The sequence below is a fragment of the Microtus oregoni genome, unplaced genomic scaffold (assembly GCF_018167655.1).
Source record: "Microtus oregoni isolate MIOR12 unplaced genomic scaffold, Mior012 000107F_ref0000227, whole genome shotgun sequence".
Lineage (NCBI taxonomy): Eukaryota > Metazoa > Chordata > Mammalia > Rodentia > Cricetidae > Microtus > Microtus oregoni.
Window position 1 is genome coordinate 2,453,811 of NW_024544725.1, and position 18,782 is coordinate 2,472,592.

An 18,782-nucleotide genomic window follows, 5' to 3' on the forward strand; every position below is an offset into this window, starting at 1 on the left:
AACATAATCAGTAAACTTAATGGAAAATATTTTAAAAATTAATTCTGAATGACAACAAAAATTTTTGATCCTGAGAAAGAACATATTTCAGACAGAATGATATTAATGCTACATATTCTTAGGAAGTTTATGATGACCTCAAATTCACTATGTAACTAAGGCTGTTCTCAAATGCATTATGATCCTACTACCTCAGCCTCCTGAATGATGAGATTATACCATGTCCATCCTATCTTATTTATTTATGTTCATCTGCATCAACTTAGGTGGTTTATAACTGGTACATGTTAAAGAAAATAATGATAAAATGCAACAATGAATGAGATAGCACAGACTTTATAATGGAAATAAGTCAAACGCCTATGCTGAGAATATAAAATATTGCATAATGGTTATAAGTATAGTCCTGCAAATAACTGCTAGCTTTAAAGCCCAGTTTTAGCTGTATGGAATTCCAAAGGTTATATTACATCTCTGTAATTCATGGACTTAGTCTGTAAAACTGGAATGGTATAGAACTTCATTTATGAAAATTCATAAAACAGTTCTGTAGAGTAAAAGTTAAGAGACAGTTCCAGGGAGGATATGAAATCCAAATCATGTGTACAAAAGGAAAAAAAGCCTGGGTATAGTGATATGTATTTGTAGCCTAAACACTTGGTAGACTGAGGCAAGAGGATCACATGGAATTGGGAGTTTCAGGCCATCTTGGCTATCATAGTGAGACTGTCCAACTTCTTCCAAATGAAACAGACAGGAAAATGCACTATGATTAATAGGAATCACTTTTCATCTTTCTTCTATTCCTAACAACTTTCTCTTTAAAACAATGGGATTTTAAAAAAATTAAAAGATACATGTTTACAAATATATGCATTTTGTTCAGGTCTCTAAAGGTTTTGTTTTGTTTTTACTTTTGAAATAGTTACTGTAAACTCACACTGTAGGCTGTAACTTCATTATTTCTTTCATCCATGTGTATCCATCATCACTGATCAAACAAATTAGCAGCACATGGATCATACATTTTTACCTTCAAATATTCCTTTAAATTCAATGGTCTTTAGAGACATTTCTTTATTTAGATAATGGATGGCTTGAGTTTATAGATATACACTGGTAGATAGGCATGTTCTGTATCTGCACTGCTTAGTACACAGACCAATAGCCACATTCAGGTATTAAATGCTTAAAATGACAGTAGCGTGACTGAAGAACTGAATTGGGTTTTAACTAATTGAAATATGAAAGTTAATAGCAATATGTGGCTATGGCTTCTGTACTGGAAGTACATTTCTTTTGTTTGTTTTCTTCCAAAATAATATTTTTATTGATTATTTGATAATTTCACACAGTGCACTCTGATCACATTTACTTTTCAGTTAGTTCTCCCAGGTCCAGTCCCTTACCTCTGTGCCCTATCCTCCCCAAAAGAAGAAAAATAAACCTAGTCCAATTTGTGTTGCTCATATACTCACTGGAGTGTGGAGGCCCAAAAATGTGAGCCTATTTCTGTAGTAATAGGAGCGGAGGGGCTGCCTACCCGGCACCCCGGCCGCCTGCTCGGCTATCTTATGCCCCGAAATAACAACACACAAACTGTATTCATTTAAACACTGCTTGGCCCTTTAGCTCTAGCCCTTACTGGCTAATTCTGATATCCCGATCAACCCATCTCTAATAATTTGTGAGCACCGGTCTTACCGGGAAAGGTTCAGCAGGTCTAACCTGGCGGCTTGCTTCATAGCGTGCATCTGCCTGGGAGAGCCGGGCATGGTGTCTCTCTCAGGCGTCTGCTCCCGAGAGGAGAGCTGTGGAGTCTGAGCTCACTTCCTCTTCCTCCCAGCGTTCTGTTCTGTTTACTCCTCCCACCTATCTTCCAACCAATAAAATGGGCCAAGGCAGTTCCTTTATTAGCCAATGACCTTCCTCCTTGTCTGAAGGTCAGAGAGTTTTAGCTTGTTCAGAGTTGCTGACATGTGTGGTTGCACATCCTGACCTAGGGTGTGGTTACTTGGTCTTTTTGACATTAAGATGGCCCATATAGGTATATCCACAACACCCTGAACAATGTTCAGGATATTAAAGCATACTTCTGCTTCTTCTTTGAAACAGGCGGTTTGACCTTGGGAGTGGCTGCCTTTAGAATATTTGGTCTAGGGTAGGTTCCCTGCCTAAACAACAGAATGTTTTCTCATGGATTAATGGCTTAATGGCTTAAAGTATTGAAGGAAGTAACTGTTCGAGTTGTCCTTTGTGTCCTTTGTATCATGTTAAAGCAGCCTTTTGTCTTCTTCCCCCTGTTGTATTGTAAAAATGTATGGAAAATTAACCGCAAGAAATTTCAGTATTCACTGGAACTCCCTCCTGGTACTATCCTATGTTTTCTGTTTTATTATTTTCACTTGTTTCTTCATTCTCTTTACTATTTTTCTAATCCCCATGTCCCTAACCTGATAAGCTGGTCTCCTCCAACACTGGAGCATGATCAAACTCCCAGTGCCCAGTACCTTAAAGAAACCTGAGCTTTTTCCCACCCCCACAAGAAGCCATCAACTGTGAAGAGCTAAACTTCAGCATCCCCATTCCAAATTTTAAGGGTACATTTCTAAGGAAAACATTAGGAGATTTTAATTCTTGGTGTAAAAAGAAAAAAATAAATTTTAAATTCTCATCTCAAATATTGAGTTTCAAGATAACAACTAAGAACATGAAGAGTTCTAAATTATGTTCTCTAAAGAATATTTGTGTCATTAAGCACTATAAATACAAGTTTCTATTTAAGTCTTCTGATCATATACTATACACTTTGTAAAACTGCTTTAATACTTTTCTCCCTATCCTTCCCTAATTGACCAAGCCCTATTAAGCTTTTCAAACACACGAATCTACCTAATATTTTAATGTTAAATGAATGCCTACAGTGCAGTGAGGTTATTGAATTTATTTCCTTGCTTGTGCCACAAAGAGGTTTCGTTGACCATACTTTTAAAGAATCAAATAAATTAAGTGCTAACTATCTCAAAGATTGTACTGGATACCTTCACATTTACCTCATTCAGTAATCTCTGAAGTTCTGAAGAAAGACATCATTTTTCCTTTCCAAATAAGCAAACATAGATTCTAACAAGTCAAGTAATTTATTCAAGGTAATACAATACTTAACACTTAATCTGGTGTTTTCCACTATATATAATCCCATTTGACTGTAACAATAATCCTATGCATTCCTTGTTGTGATTTTCCCACTTTATAGATGAGAAAAATGGCATATACTGCTAAAGAGTTTCTGTACCAGGAATTGAACTCAGGCTTAAAATCCAAAGTACATTGTTTCAGAGTTCTGTTCTATCAGAATCCACTTGAACATTCAGTATCTGAACATTTAAATCCTGAACGTTTAGTACCTACAGCAATCACTAGAACATTCCACAGATAGCAATTTTGTGGGCATTTTCTCTGTAACTGCTTTTTGGACTACAGAATCTGAACCTCTCAAGCATCTTTAACTGGCTTTTACCTATCTCTTGGTGGCTCTGGTCAAAGTGTTCAATATATTCCAGTAACAAAGAATAAATAAATGAATTAGGTAGTAGAGAATATTATATCCATACTGGAAGATTTTTTTTGTATATATTTGAAAGTATATTGCAATGAACATGGAACTTTTTCATGATTTTTAACTTGAACTTTCAGTCTTCGCTTAAAGACTAATATATAATGCTTTCCAACAAAGATCATGGGAGCATTATGGATCCTCCTGTTAGTCCCAATAATTATAAGAAACATTGAAAGTATTAATACTGAGTTAGGTCTAGGCTCAGAAGTTTCAAATGAACAGTATTTTTTAAACTTTTTTGGTTTTTCTAGACATGGTTTCTCTGTATCCCTGGCTATCCTAGAACTCACTATGTAGACAAGGATGACCTCAAACTCAGAGATTCACCTGTATGCCTCCCAAATGCTAGGATTAAAAGCATGCACCACTACTGCCTGACTCTTTTCTTGTATTTTTATAGCTCTTTTTAAATTGAAAATAATTTTCTTCATACAATATGTTCTGATCACAAGTTTCCCTATTTCACCCACTCCCAGAATCTCCCCAATTAATTCCAGTCCCGTTTTTCTCTTTCTCTTATGAAAACAGATAAAACAATAATTAAAAAAATAATAAACGAGAATAAAAAAGAAAAAGCATTAGAAATACACACAAAAAAACCCACAACCCATAAAAACACAGAATCTGAAACCATAATATATTTAAATCTACCTGACATTTATCCTGACAGAATTTCCCAAGGCACACTGGCATTTGAATAATGTTCCTGAATAGTGTGAAGAATGCTTTTGTTAGAACCTTTCAAAGTCAGTAACATCGTCAAACACCTGCCTTAGGTTATTGTTGAGATGTTATTCAATGTTTTATACAAGAAACATGTAAATTATAAGCACCTATTTTCCCGTCCCGATGAGACAAACACTTCATTTACTTAGAATAAAAGTCTATGATTGTGTTGTATGTAAAGCAAAGAAAAAGTAGCTCCACTTTTTTCTTCTTTCAAGCCCAAATTCCTCACTTACGATAGTTATTCCTGATTCTTATTCTCTCGGTCTTTTTAAATGAAAGGGAACAAAAACAGAATATATAGTTCTTTTCAGTGCATGCTATCTGTCTTTAGCTATTACTAGGATATATGCTCCCACAAATGTAAAGAAGACATTCTACTGGGATAGCTTCTGATGCAAAGAGTCCATTTCAATGTGCTTATTTAGAAACTCTTTAGCTTTTATACGAAGCTTAAGAGCATGACAAATCTCCCAGTAGTTTCACCATAAATTGCGAAGAAAGATCAGTTGATAAAATGCTTTGCTCTTCTTCCACTGGCTACATTCCCTGCCCATTACCACGGCCCCAGGACAGCTTGTAAATGTCACTGTCTGAAAGCTGGCCCCGAAATTTATCAGACCTGCTTTAACAAGAGACAATTGCCATGAACATTTTCACCCAGCAATTACTTGCACTAACAAATTCTAAAGCTTCATTTAATTGTGAGCATAAAGGGGATGACCAACTCTGAAAACACCAGCCCCTTTATCCCATGACCTCATTCGTTATTATTCAGGCAACCTACTTCCCTGAACAATCATTCTCTTTACTGACCACACCCTTGAACAACAATTTCTCAAAGCCACACACCCCTCCACCCAGAGCAGAAAAAATTTCTGGTAGGAAATAGAAATTTTAACACAGTAGGGAAGTCATTCACAGTCTTTGCAAACAGAGACGAAGGAAAATAGTAACGCATACAGACCTCTGCCCAGGTGAACTGGCAGCGAAGGTCATTTCCAAATTCACATTTACCTCTAGGCTGCTCTCTGAGGCCAGATTCTTTGTGTTACAAGTTTTTAAATAAAAAAGAATGGCAAATTAGCTCATACGTTAAAACCAAATATTTTATTTAATAAAATCCTCGTGGCAACATATAAACAAATATTTTAAAATGTACATCGGCATGTGCCACCTACAGCCCAGACTCTGTGTGTTTGCCCCCAAAGCGGACTTTCCTGTGACAAGCAAATGGTATTTATTCAGATCACACAATTTTCTGTAAAATAGGCACTTAAGAAGCATCTGTTCACTGAATGACTGGAATTTAAAATATTTAATTTTGATCCATTTTCTTTCTCAAAACAGTTTCTCAGTATTCATGGAAAATATCTTGACCTTCATGAATACTTAAATTAGCCAAAGGAAAAAAAAATATAAGTCCGATGAATAATTCACATCAGTGTTGTTCATTTAAGACAGTATGCCATTTTGAGTTAATTTTGGTGGTTTAATATTTAAGCGTAAAGGATTGAATTCTAGAGGGTTTTGTTGTTATTGTTTTCTTTGGCTTTAAGTGGCTTTTAGAACATTATTCATTTATTTCTAAGACCACATTGGGCTTAAAAGTGTTTCTGACTTTGTATGATTATTTTTGTTCCTGAGGGCAAACCTAATAATTTAAATTCTACTATTAATTCAGATAACTTAGTAGCAACTGGTATCTACACTTAATTTTATTTGAGAAATACCCTATTAATCAGACAAAATAATAACCAAGAGAGCCAGAAGTATGTCTCATCAATTATAGATAAGAAATAAAAGCAATATTATGTATCATATAGACAGAAATATAAGTGTTAATATCCATAAACGTATTTTTAGTACACTAGAGCACAGTAGTTTAAAAAAAAGAAATAACTAAATATGTTCTAAAACACCAGGGATAGAAAACACTAAATAGTTGTAAATGACATTTAGTTAAGTATAAAATTAAGATTAAAATTCATGAAACAAAGCAATGTGGCATAAATTGTTTCTCAAAGTAAACCTTTTACTACTGAAAAACTATTTTAAAATCTGAGTTCTCTAAATATCATATATTCACCAAGACAAAGCAAAAGCTTAATTGAATTCATCGTGGCCAGAAATTAAATGTTAACCATCATTGTCTTGGCTTCACTTTGACTGACATTGCATAATTGCCACATATCAACTCATCTGAAATGCGGCATCTCAAAGAGAAATTTTATTAAAACCGTAAAAGGAGTTTTGAATAATATTTACTTCCCAGTGCCTAGATGGAATATAATAGAGTTACCATTAGAGCGTAGACATTTTGTCAGCACGAAAGTAATTTCAGATCACATCTAGGACAACTTTACATAATGCCACAATCTCATCCCACCAACAAACAGGAAGACAGGAGAACTAAATAGAAGGGCTTCCTGATCATTAACATTGTGGTGACTATCTTAAAAAGCTGGTTTGTTGTAGTCCCTTTTATTGGCCTTCATATCCAAGTCAATTTGAAATTTTATAGTCAAATTTCTCTTTTCTAACAAGGGAATCTTCTTCCTCTCTATCACATAGCTTGAATCTCATCTCCTTCCTCATCACTCACTCATACTTTTATTTCTCTTTAGTGATTAATAACTCAGATATCACAGTGAAATCCTTTCCTGTCTCTTATCTCAGCTACTAAGGTTACACTTTCTGCCCCTAAGGGTCTGTGCTATTTTTTTTTTCTACAAAGAACTAAGTTTCAGGATGGAAATAGTCTTAGAGGGATTAATTTGGCAAATTCCATATAAAAGATGGAAAATTTTATAAAAAGCTTAACCATTTTAGTTTAGACCTGACATTAGTATTAAAAAGGAAAGTTGAAACAAGGAACAAACAATAAAACACAATTCTCAAAATTGTCCTATATTCAATATTTATTTTTTTTATATTTTGCTCTTAAGTGTGTATCTATTATTCTTTTACTAGCATGTAAAAAAAGGCTGAGGGCTGAAATAACTGAAAAGTAGGATGACTTCAGCGTTTTTAGGATAATAGTAATTGTTGTTTTCAACCTTCATCCTTTTGGAGGTATTAAGGAGCTAAGATGGCACCAACTTTCTTGCTGATTAACATGCTAATGTTGCATATTGGAATGTAAGTTTGCATCACTATGGTCACTTTATACAACCTGAGATTTTTTTAACTTTCATATTTTTCTACCCCCTGAACTCAATACAGATGACGGCTTTTCCTTCCTACAGACAGAAAGGGTGTGAATTTGGATAGGAGGATCTTGGAGGAGCACTAAACAGAACATATTCTATGAAAAAAAAATCTTCAATAAAAGGAAAAAGAAAATTATTGGTATTAAATCCTAGATTTGTTATGTATTTTCCCCTGAAATTATGCTAAGTGTTGAATAAAACAATAGTAAAATTGTTGTGCCTATGATTTGGAAGCAATCTGTATCTTTGAGGAAATCTTTTTTTGTTTCATTGTACATTTTAATAATATTGCTTCATATTCTACTTTATGTGTTTTCAAAAATTAATCTGTATTCTTTCCAATTGATATAGTAATGTAAGGTAGGATAAGATCCTGGTAATCATTTTATGAGGTTTTCATAGTATACTTTGTAAATATGATTTTAGTTTGGATAGAAGCTCACAGAAAGCTGAAAATATGTACATTTTATATAAAGATAGAGTTATAAAATCAAAGCGGAAATTAATCTGTCGTTTTATATTGTCTTTCCACATTATTCTTCATGTGCTTGCCAGACTATTAACACAGATATTGATGTTAAAAGCAAAACAAATAAAAATCTTAGAAATTATTACATTTTCAAGAGTATCTTAGAGATCTGTCTTTTGTAGCTTTCATATAATACTCATTTACCTTTTTCTTGCTTTTCAAATCCTATAACCTGTTTCCTACTAACATTCCACAAATTATTCAGCTAGTACGTATAAGAATCAATGTGTCATTTTGACACATAAGAAAATTCTAAGACATGTGTACCTGTCACTTAGCCAGGATCAGCATACTATTAGCTGAACACAAATAACTACACGTCACTCCATATATGCCATTGTCTCTATATCATTCTACTTGGCACAAAACACCTGTTCTCTCCTGATATGAAGCGAATCAGTGGGGAACTGTTCTAAAAATAAACCTTTTTGCATTTAAGTTGATGACTACTTTTGTCGTTATAGGCAAAATGGTTTGCCACTTAGAACACATCTTTCAATCAACTTCAATTTTAAAAATGTGGCTTCCTATGCTCTGGTTAGGTTATGTAAATCATTGGAATGGCAACCAACTAACCACAGGCACTAGTAAATGAAAAAATATAGCTAAGAGACAGAATTTGGGAGACTGTCCAACACAATCCTAACTGCAATCCACCAAGAGCTCTCCTGTAAACTACAGCGAATGAAACGGAAAGGGAAGTGAGGTTTAAGATGTGTTTCTTTTCCCCCAATAACCTGGAAAAGCTATCTTTTATTACCTGAGAATGGTCACTCCAAACCAAATTTTGGTAGGAGGAGGCAGTTTTGAGGGGGGAGAGCACTTCCTGTGAGCCGAGGGTGTCCAAGGCCTGCACCACCTTGTTCATGGGCCCACTGTAGGTCCTCACTCGCTCATACACGACACTTTTTTCTGGAGGCTGCTGGCCTTGACTTGACTGATGGTAACAGTGGTAATGCTGAGGCTGGTACTGCAGTACCTCTGTGGGCTGCTGGGTCCCACAGCTGCCGCTGCTGCTCTCACTCCAATAGCTTGAGCTCATCATCTTCTCAGTGGTCAGAAATGGTTTCCCCGGGTGCTCTCCCTAAGGAATAAACAGAAAAAAAACTATAACAGGGCAGGCCGGCAAGTAGGGACACGCAAAGAGGGCCTTTATCAACCACCTTTTATCCCCGGTGGTGCCAGTGAGAGATGAGTTACCTGAGCAGCAGCAGGAGCAGGTCTGGCAGCTGCAGAGTAGACAGTACAGGATTTGAGCTCAAATGAAAAGTGGAGCCACCCTGGGAGATTGCTCCAGGAAATAGTACTGACACGCCCCTGAGGGGCGGATTCACCTGGCAGGTTTGCGTGCCAGGAGAGGCCCTGCCTTGCCACAGAGATAGCAACCCGGCTTCCCAGTAGGTAAAGGAGTCTATAAAAGGCAGAGACAGAAGTTCAGGGCTGGAGATCGTAGGATTGGAAATCTGAAGACAAAGACACCAGTGTCCAAACTTGTTTGAGAAAACAAAGCTACTTTCCCATGGCTTGTAAACTTAGCAAAGGTGGTTTCAGCCTAAGTACTCATTCTGGTATCTCAGTCCAAATTAAAGGGTATTAGCCTAGGGACAAACTAACTTTCAGAAATAAGTTTGCATTCTTCACAAACTCCTGGTGATGATAATGAGGATAATGCAGATTGCCATGGGAACGCCAAGAAAAATTTCTCTAATTTGTGAACCTGTTTATCTGGCTCCAGTCATAGTCTGTATTTTGAACGATATTGACAGAATTATTTCCAAATGATAGAATTTCTGCCTAGAAATTAAAGGGGTGGGGTGGGAATGGCTCAGGAAAATGCTTTGTATTTTGCTTTTTCCTTTTATTGGTTTGCATTTTTACAAAGGAAATTGCCCTGACATTTTTGGGGCCTTAGTAAACACAGAGTTCCACTGTTTCTTTAATCTCCAATTGTTAAAGGAGATTGTTAAACTGTAAGCCTTTAAGATTCATTCTAAGACAAACAGATTTAAATGTGTTCAGCGCTTATTTACAACCACTTGCGAATCAAATCATAATGATATTTATCAACCAGGTAATGCCTGGCGAGTTACTCCAGCACAACTTAACTGTAAAATACTACTTGAGGACTCCTTCCAAAAAGGGTGTCTTCCTTATTTATATATGGACCTTGGGACCACTATTTCAGAGAGAAATGAGATAATGTCTTTCATCTGGGTAGCCATCTTTTTCTCTGATAAATAGCAAAAGCTAATAATTTACTAGTCATTGTGTGCTGGATCACATTCAACAAATGTTAGATAAATTGCTACACTCGTATAACTCTGTAAGGATTTACTGATAAGAAATTGAGGCACAGATGTAGAGACATTGAAGAAGTTCCCACAGTTAAATACGTATTAAAGATGGAGCTGGAATCTGAATATAGAGGGATTCACATCAGAGTCTAAACTTCGTTGAACTACATTATACTGTTAAATAAAATTTTAATTGTTCAGTACATAGTCATCTAAGAACTCTCCTATGTGATGGGGGGGAACACATTAAAAATGACAAGTTACAACAGTCCTTACAAGTAATCTGAATTGTTATGGAAGGAAGGTCTATACAAACCACCTCAAAATTAACCTTTAATGCTTTAAAATAACTTGCTGTTATTTCATATTTATTGCTACTTGCAGAGCTTTCAGAGATAATTCTTGTTCGTTTAGATGTTGTTCCACAAAAATCAATGTAAATTAGCTGGCCATGGTGGTACATGACTATAATCCCAGTTCTTTTAAGGCTGAGACAGGTTTATCATGAGTTGGAAGTCAATCAGAGCTAAACAATAAATTCCAGTCCAGGCTAGGCTACACACTGAGACCTTGTCTCAAAATCCAAAAATAATAAAGAAATTAATGAAAACTAACTAGAAATATGTGATGTACCAAGAAACCAGGTATAATATCAGATCACTACCTCAATCATTCTGCATAAACTTTGTGTTAATAGGGCCTGGATATAAATAGTAAAGCCTAGTTAACACCAACTGAAATCTGAATTTAACACATACACACATACTATTAGTATCTGCTGCCAGTCAGCAGGTAACCTTATATGTAAAAAAGAAATTGAAATGAAGAGTAAGTATGGTCCCCATAAAATTCTGACTATATCTTCCCACTCTGTTTCTTAGAAATAGGAGCAGTCAATTTTGATGTAGTTGGGCTACAATTAATGTGTGAAATTATGCTCTTCCAATTTTTAGGTGTCTTACATCACTGTTTTCCTTTCCTAGGTATAAAGAATACAATTTGAAGGTCAAGAACTAAGAAATGAGCTTAAGCACCACGTGACTAACAAAGCCATCCTGATCATCCTTCTTCACGTCCAACAACTTAATCATTCTCAAGAAAGATTCTATTCCTTCTCAGAGAACAACTTTGTGAATACATGATCAACATTGCCAATTATTTTTATAGATAATATTTTATAGATAAATAAGTATAAATACACTTATCTATGTAATAATATACCTACAACATTTTACAATTGAAAATCAAGTGGATTGATACTATGTTCTAAAAGGTTCATGATTGCACTCTCCTTCTAACTTTGGTATACGGGGTAAAAGAGTTCATTTCTTTTACTTAGTGCTAGACTTGTTCAGAGAATTCTTGATTATATTTCTAGCAGTCATTTGTTTCTCTGTGCAATATGGATACTTTATATTTGGTAGCACAAAAACTAATTTAAATGCTTGATTGGGGGACTAGAACAGATATTCCCTTAGAAGATAATTTAATTAAAAGGAGCTACAAATTTTATTCACTTTTCCTAGCTATAAAACAATTCATTCTTTAAGAATTCAAATGAAGGTGTTGGGGTGATGGTTCAGTTGTTAAGAGCACTTGCTGCTCTTGCAGTGGACAGGATTCAGCTCTTAGCACCCATATGGTGGCTCACAACCATCTGTAACTCCAAGTCCAGGGTAATTGATGCCCTCGCCTCACCTCTGAGGACACCAGACATGCACATGGTCATTTACATACATACAGGCAAAAGATTCACACACAGTAAGTAAAATGATTTAAATCTAAAACAGAAAAAAGTTAAAAATTCATACACAAATAAAGTAGAAGATGAAATTTCCATATTCATGATAGATATAAAGGTTGAAACATCAGCTAAATACATTAAAGATAATAAAAATTAATTTTCATTTTGGCTGAACTGTCTTGAGAGTCATTTAAAAAGTACTGATTTGCCCTACAGAGCATATTGAATGAATAAACTCAGAGTCTCTCATAGTTACAACAAAAAACCACTCATGTAAACACAGTTATGTGTTTATGGGGAGGGGACTTTTCCTGCATGCTAAACAAGCAGTTGCTTCTTCCATGGACGCCATCTGAGTGCTCTCTATTTTAATTCAATTTTGTCTTTGGGAGCTCAGTCTTACAAGATTGTCTGAAAGCCTTGATGTTCTATACTTTAGTGTTTCAAGCAGCCAGTGTTCACCTTGTAGGTACCTAATGACTTCCAGTGATTAATCAGTTAGCATGTCAAAAAGTGAAATTATATTCCAGGAAAAGAGGAAGACCGTGTATATTTGTGTGTGTGTGAGTGAGTATGTGTATGTCTGTTTTAAATACTATCATATCTATCTCATAAACTCATTAGACTCAAATATGAAAATGCTTGCTAGTTGCAATATACTACCCAGCTATTTGACTTTAAAATACACTGTTCATAGAGTTCAGTGTAATTTTGTGAATTAGTCTATTTGAAAATCAAATTAAATGTCTCAGTGAAGTATGGTGCTGATTTTTGGAAACTTGAGCTGCCTGAAAGAATTACAATAAAACAAAGCACCAATTAACTTATCAAAATTGACATATAGAACTATGTTAGGCCATTAAACAGCAAAAGTAATTATAAATTTGTCACCTAATATATTTCACCAGCATCGGCAGTTTTTATGTGTATACTAATCCATTACTCCATCTTCTCTTTTATGAGGATGATGCTTAGATCTATCTCTAGCCCAGGCTCATAGCTTGGGGCTAATGATACAAGAACAACAGATAAAGTTAATACAAAGTTACTTAAGCCTTTTTGCCTTTCCCATTTCTATGATCAAAAGAAGAATGTTCATGCTATAAAAGGTCACCAGGCATTGGTCTGAAGGAGGTTAATGCCAAGTAGGTGAGTCCATTGTATGATTACATGAAAGGATCTGTGTGTTATTAACTGAGTCCAATTCATTTGATCCTGCAGAACTCCATTCCAGCCTGCTGGCAGGGCTTTACGCTGATCTTGTTTAACTGCTGTTGAGAAATTTTTGACTGGGCAAAGTTTCAGATTATGACGTATGAAAAAGATATTTATTTTAAGTTGAACAAAAATGAAAGGCAACTTTTATAATCATGTCAATTTAATGTGAAATGAATTCAAGTTAAAATTCTATATCAAAATACCAGCTGTCTAATAATACATATAACTAAATGGAGAACAGATAGTCCCTTATAAAACCTGTATCACTACATCAAAGAGGTGCAAATAGGTATTTCTCTTACCAAAGAACATTCTACTGGTCGTATATTTTTGTTCAGAACTAACTGACTTCTGTGTTCTAAAGACATGCTAGAGAAAATAAGACCTGGCTTCTGGACAGATTACCCAACTCTTTGTGTGTGCAATCATAGTGGAATATAGGATCTAAGATTTTGGAAGATTTTTAGGGATGTAGCTTTTCTCAAAGTGTGTCAAGAACAATTCTAACTATACTGGGTGCTATACAAAGAAGTGTTTTATGACCCAATGGGTTTTTCTATATAGTTGGTTAAATATAATCGTGGAATAGCTTTATTACTATATAAATAGATTTTATAACATGATATACATTATGACCATATTTTTCCAAATGAACCCACTGTGTGTTGTGTTTCTTAAATTTTTTATTGACAATGATACACACACACACACACACACGTATTGTTTATGGAATAGTCTTCATATTTTTTCTGTGTGACTTTTTCTTCTGGATCTTTTTGGATGGATTCAGACAGTAAATGAGAATCCATATCTGGTTTTTAATTCTAATCATATCATGAAGACATATTAAAGATAATTTGATTGTCTGTATCAACATATCTGTCATACTCAAAAAGAGATTGTGGAGCCAAAAACAATAACACCTAGAAATATTTTTTTTTTAATTTTGGGGTTTTTGAGACAGGGTTTCTCTGTGTTGTTTTGGAGCCTGTCCTGGAACTAGCTCTTGTAGACCAGGCTGGCCTCGAACTCACAGAGATCTGCCTGCCTCTGACTCCTAAATGCTGAAATTAAAGGTATGTGCCACAAACCACCCGGCAACACCTGGAAAATTTTTAAGGCAAAAATTCAGGCCTTATTCCTTATCCTTATCCAGCCAAGAACTCTAGATGTGTGTTCCAAAAGTCGGTCTTAATAAGCAGCATTCTTCATAACTGTGATACACAGCAAGGTTTACAAAATCTCCAACATATACTATGGCATTGGGAGCAGTAATGCAAAAAAGAGGGAGATGGTAATGGCAGAGTGCTAAAACATTTTGACTCTGTAAGAATTTGTTGAGAACTAAAATCTGTAAGCAAGTGGAGGTATGCTCTACTTCTGGGTAAAGTCAATTGGTTCTACACATGCAGAGATGACAGGGGAGTACAAACATGCTACAATGTTTGTCACTATTAAAGGTGGTCTGACATCAAAAATAAAATTAAGAGGATACTATTGGAGTATATCAAAAAGTTGTATAATGTAGTGGTGAAGAGTAGATTTGTAATCAGACAAACCTAGATTTAATCTCTTGCTCTAACATATAACAGATCTATGGGCCGATAAAGCATGTTTTTGTTTTTGTTTTATAAGCTAGACAAGACTAGAGTAGATAAAGCAAATATGAAGGATTTTACATTATGTCCAGTACCTTGTAGCTCTACAACAAATGATAGTTCTTAAAATTATATTTTAGGTCTGAGTTAAGATGAAAGAAAACAGGGCTTGCTGCATCTTCACAGAAAAAATTGCCTATGGTAGAAAGTATTATGTGATGTAGACCTGATATGAAAAGAGGAAAACAAAATAATCAGAGAAATTCCAGATGATATTATCACAGATCAGGTCTAGTGATTATATATATATATATATATATATATATATATATATATATATATCAAAGATAGAATGAATCTGAGTGAAAGATAGTCATTCGCACTGTAAATTTTGGTTGAGGGTAAACTCCAATGTTATCAGCTCTAGCTATCTGTATTGTGGTACAGAAAAATTGTAAGAACAGTTGTAAAGTAATAAGAGTTTAAACTATATGCACTCAAAAGTAACGGAAACAAAGAAGGGGAGTTGATAAGCAGTATAAAAATTAAAATCTCTGAGTTTGAAATAGAAAAATAGAGAACATGCGTGACACAAAACGAATGATTCTTTGAAAAAATGACTCAATATATATTAGAAACTTCTGCTAAGATATGCACTTTTATAAAAAGAAAGAAAATAGTAATAACAGAAAACGCTAATGAGAATGATAGTGGGCATGAACTACTGACCCCACAGAAAATAAAAGGATAACCAGGTATTCTCTGAGCAACTTTATTCATGTACATCATATGAAATGGAGCAGTTCCTTGGAAACCACATATTACTACAACTTAATCAAAATGAAATGTATAAAAGGGGTTTGAAATCACAGTTATTACCTTTCCACAAAGAAAACTTCTGATTGCACTAAACATTCAAAAAATCTGTCTATTGTTTCAGTGTCCGTCTGTCTGTCTGTCTGTCTGTCTCCTCCCTCCTATCTCCCTCCCTCCCTTCCTCTCCCCTCCCCTCTCTCCTTCTCTTCCTCAGTTGAGCCCAGAGCTATACATCTGCTAGGAGAGCACTCTACTTCAGCATTCCACTGCTACTAAACAGCTTCCAAGCCCATATATCTGAACAGAATTTTTCCTATAAATTTTGAGGGAATGCTTTTTTAAGACATCCTTGTTGTTTTCGGCCAGCAGTTGTGCCTCTGTAGTTACTGACCTGCTTCTTTGGCAGCAGCAGGACCACGCAGGCCACCACCTTTTGGGAATTCTGTTACCACAGGCATCAGCCCTGTTGCTGCCACTAAAGGTACCTTTAATTAAATCTCTATTATTCTATGTATAACAACAATTGAAGATTCAGAGACTGGGGTGAAAACCTGCTAAATTGGAGAGGTAAAAGTAGCACCTAGCTAACCTTCTCTCCTTACTGGCCTCCCAAAGAGAGTCTTTACTCTGTCAAACAAGCAAAGCCTGGCCACTCCAAACCCCTCCCTACTGCTTCCAGTGTGTCTCTCTATCTCTTCCAGATGCCCTTTGATGTTCTATGATTACTGTTAACTAGTTGCTAACTCAGCCTTCTGGTCCAAGGTTAATTTTATTTAATTAACACAAATGCAAACTCGGGGTTCACAGTTTGATCAATTATTCCCCAATATATTATTCCAAGGCTAACACCAGATGAAGGTGATACAAGAAGTGTATAGAATGATGAACAGCTCAGAAGTCAAATCCAACAATAGAAAAGGAGGAGGTAAGTCATTAGAGGTGAGCTGAGGTTTCAAAGGCCCACAACCAGTCCCAGTCTCTCTCCTTCTGCTTGCTGTTTGTGGATCATATCTAAGCTCTCAGCTACTGCCCCAAGGTCAGGCCTGCCTGCCTGATTTCTGCAATGATCCCCACCATGGTGGTTATGGACTCACCTTCCGAAACTGCAAGCAAAACCCCAAATTAAACGTTTTCTTGTATAAGTTGCCTTGTTCATGATGTCTCTTCGCAGCAGCAGAAAAGCAACTAAAACACTAACTAAAAGCAACTAAAACACTGACTAAACATTCCAAAATCAATATAATTCAGTGACTAGCAAACTGATAATAAAGAAGTCTACGGTCTTCTTATTCAATGAAGACAAAACATATTTGTCAAAATCTTATGTCCATGTCTGAAAAAGATCTGTAAACTGAGAAAACAAAGGAGATTCCTCACTCTGATAAATTATGCCTTCAAAATAAACTATGTTAGATATCTTGACTACCTAGTGATAAAAAATTTAATATTTTATTTTACATTAAGGAATGAGCAAGAATTCTATTGTGACCATTCCCATTTAATATCATATGTGAAATTCTATAGAATGATGAAACGAATGAAAATAAAATAAATGGCTTTCAATTGGATGGTTTAGTTATTTACTCACAAAATTTTTGTCCAGATATGGAGTACAAGGAATTCAGCAAAACCTTCTTATCAATAATAAATTAATTTGAATGACTTCTATATACAATATGAAGTTACAAATGTTTGTAGTTATTCTATAGTTATTCTATATACTATCATTGTGACATAAGACATGTTTTGACCAAAATTATTGGCCTGTAACTTATTTCCTAAAGTGGATCAATGAAACTGTAATCCTTTCTTCATTCCCCCTTGGAACTGACTATAAAGGACTTATTTGACCTAACCCAAGTAGATGAATGCTACACAGACAGACCAAGACAAATCTGAGTAGAGAGGTTTTCCTGTGTTCCCCAACCAGTCTCTTAGCAATCACATCTATACAATGTACTCTCAATAAGACTCAAAAGCCCAGTTTGGTAGGTTTCCTGTTAGAGCAGTAGTTCTCAACTTTCCTAATTCTAAGACCCTTTAATTCAGTTCCTCATGTCATAGTATCCCCAACCATAAAATTATTTTGATTGCTACTTCATAACTTTAATTTTTTTCTATTATGAATTATAATGCATCTGAATACAGGATATCTAATATGCAACCCCTAAAAAAGGGTAATTGGACTCTCAAAGGTTCATGATGCACAGGTTGTGAAATGCTGTGTTAGCGGAACATGGGGGAAGGTTCCTGGAGGATCGCACACACAGACAACATGAAGATCTGTGATTCTTCTTCCAGAACTTGTCCTATTTCAATTTTTTTTCAGAGTACTTTACAATACTCTTTATAATAAATATGTGCATTTTGCTGGTACATGAGCTGATTTAGAAAATAAATAGAGCCATAAGAGTGTATTGTGGAAATCCCAGTTGTATATCAGGTCTGTCATGAGTACAGATAAAAATAGCCTGGGGCTTGTAACTGGCATCAAATGTGGGAAGAAACAGTCTTAGAGATTGAGTCCTCAACCAATAAGATCTGACACCATCTCCAGGTGGTGTCAGAATTAAATTGGATTAGCAAACACCCAGCTGGTGTCCACTATAAAATTGATTGCTTGATTGCTAGTGGGGTGAAATCTTTCCACCTTTGATGTCACAAAAGTTATCCGTGTTGATTGTGGTGTGAAAGTAGATGAAAAACAAGAAATAATCATAACTGAACAACTGGGAATAGAACTCATTCAACAATAACATTTAGAATACTCCCCCTTCAGTGAAATAATAAGATACACACCAACAAAACATGTGTAAAATATTCATGCTAAAACCAGAAAATGTTAATAACAGAAACAAAAAGATATTATATAGAAAGACATTGTGTATGAAATAGAAGATTTAAAATATTTAAGCTGACAATTTCTTAAAGTTGGCTTATATTTGCTAAATATAAATTTAATATTTATAATAAGATAAATTGAAATCAGTACTTGCATAAGTCAAAACAAGATTATTTGAAAGTAC

At 35.2% G+C, this 18,782-nt stretch overlaps 1 protein-coding gene across 1 annotated transcript in view; it reads right to left on the bottom strand.

The window, feature by feature from the left end:
* LOC121443470 (protein POF1B-like) overlaps positions 1-9,353 on the bottom strand; it is a 56,222-nt gene extending 46,869 nt beyond the window's left edge. The window contains exons 1-2 of the mRNA XM_041645220.1: positions 9,287-9,353; positions 8,847-9,170 (exon numbers count right to left, since the gene is read on the bottom strand). Of these exons, the coding sequence (XP_041501154.1) occupies positions 8,847-9,131 (285 nt within the window). The 5' untranslated portion in view covers positions 9,132-9,170; positions 9,287-9,353. The remainder of the gene's footprint in view (positions 1-8,846; positions 9,171-9,286) is intronic.
* Between the last annotated feature and the right edge of the window lie 9,429 nt (positions 9,354-18,782).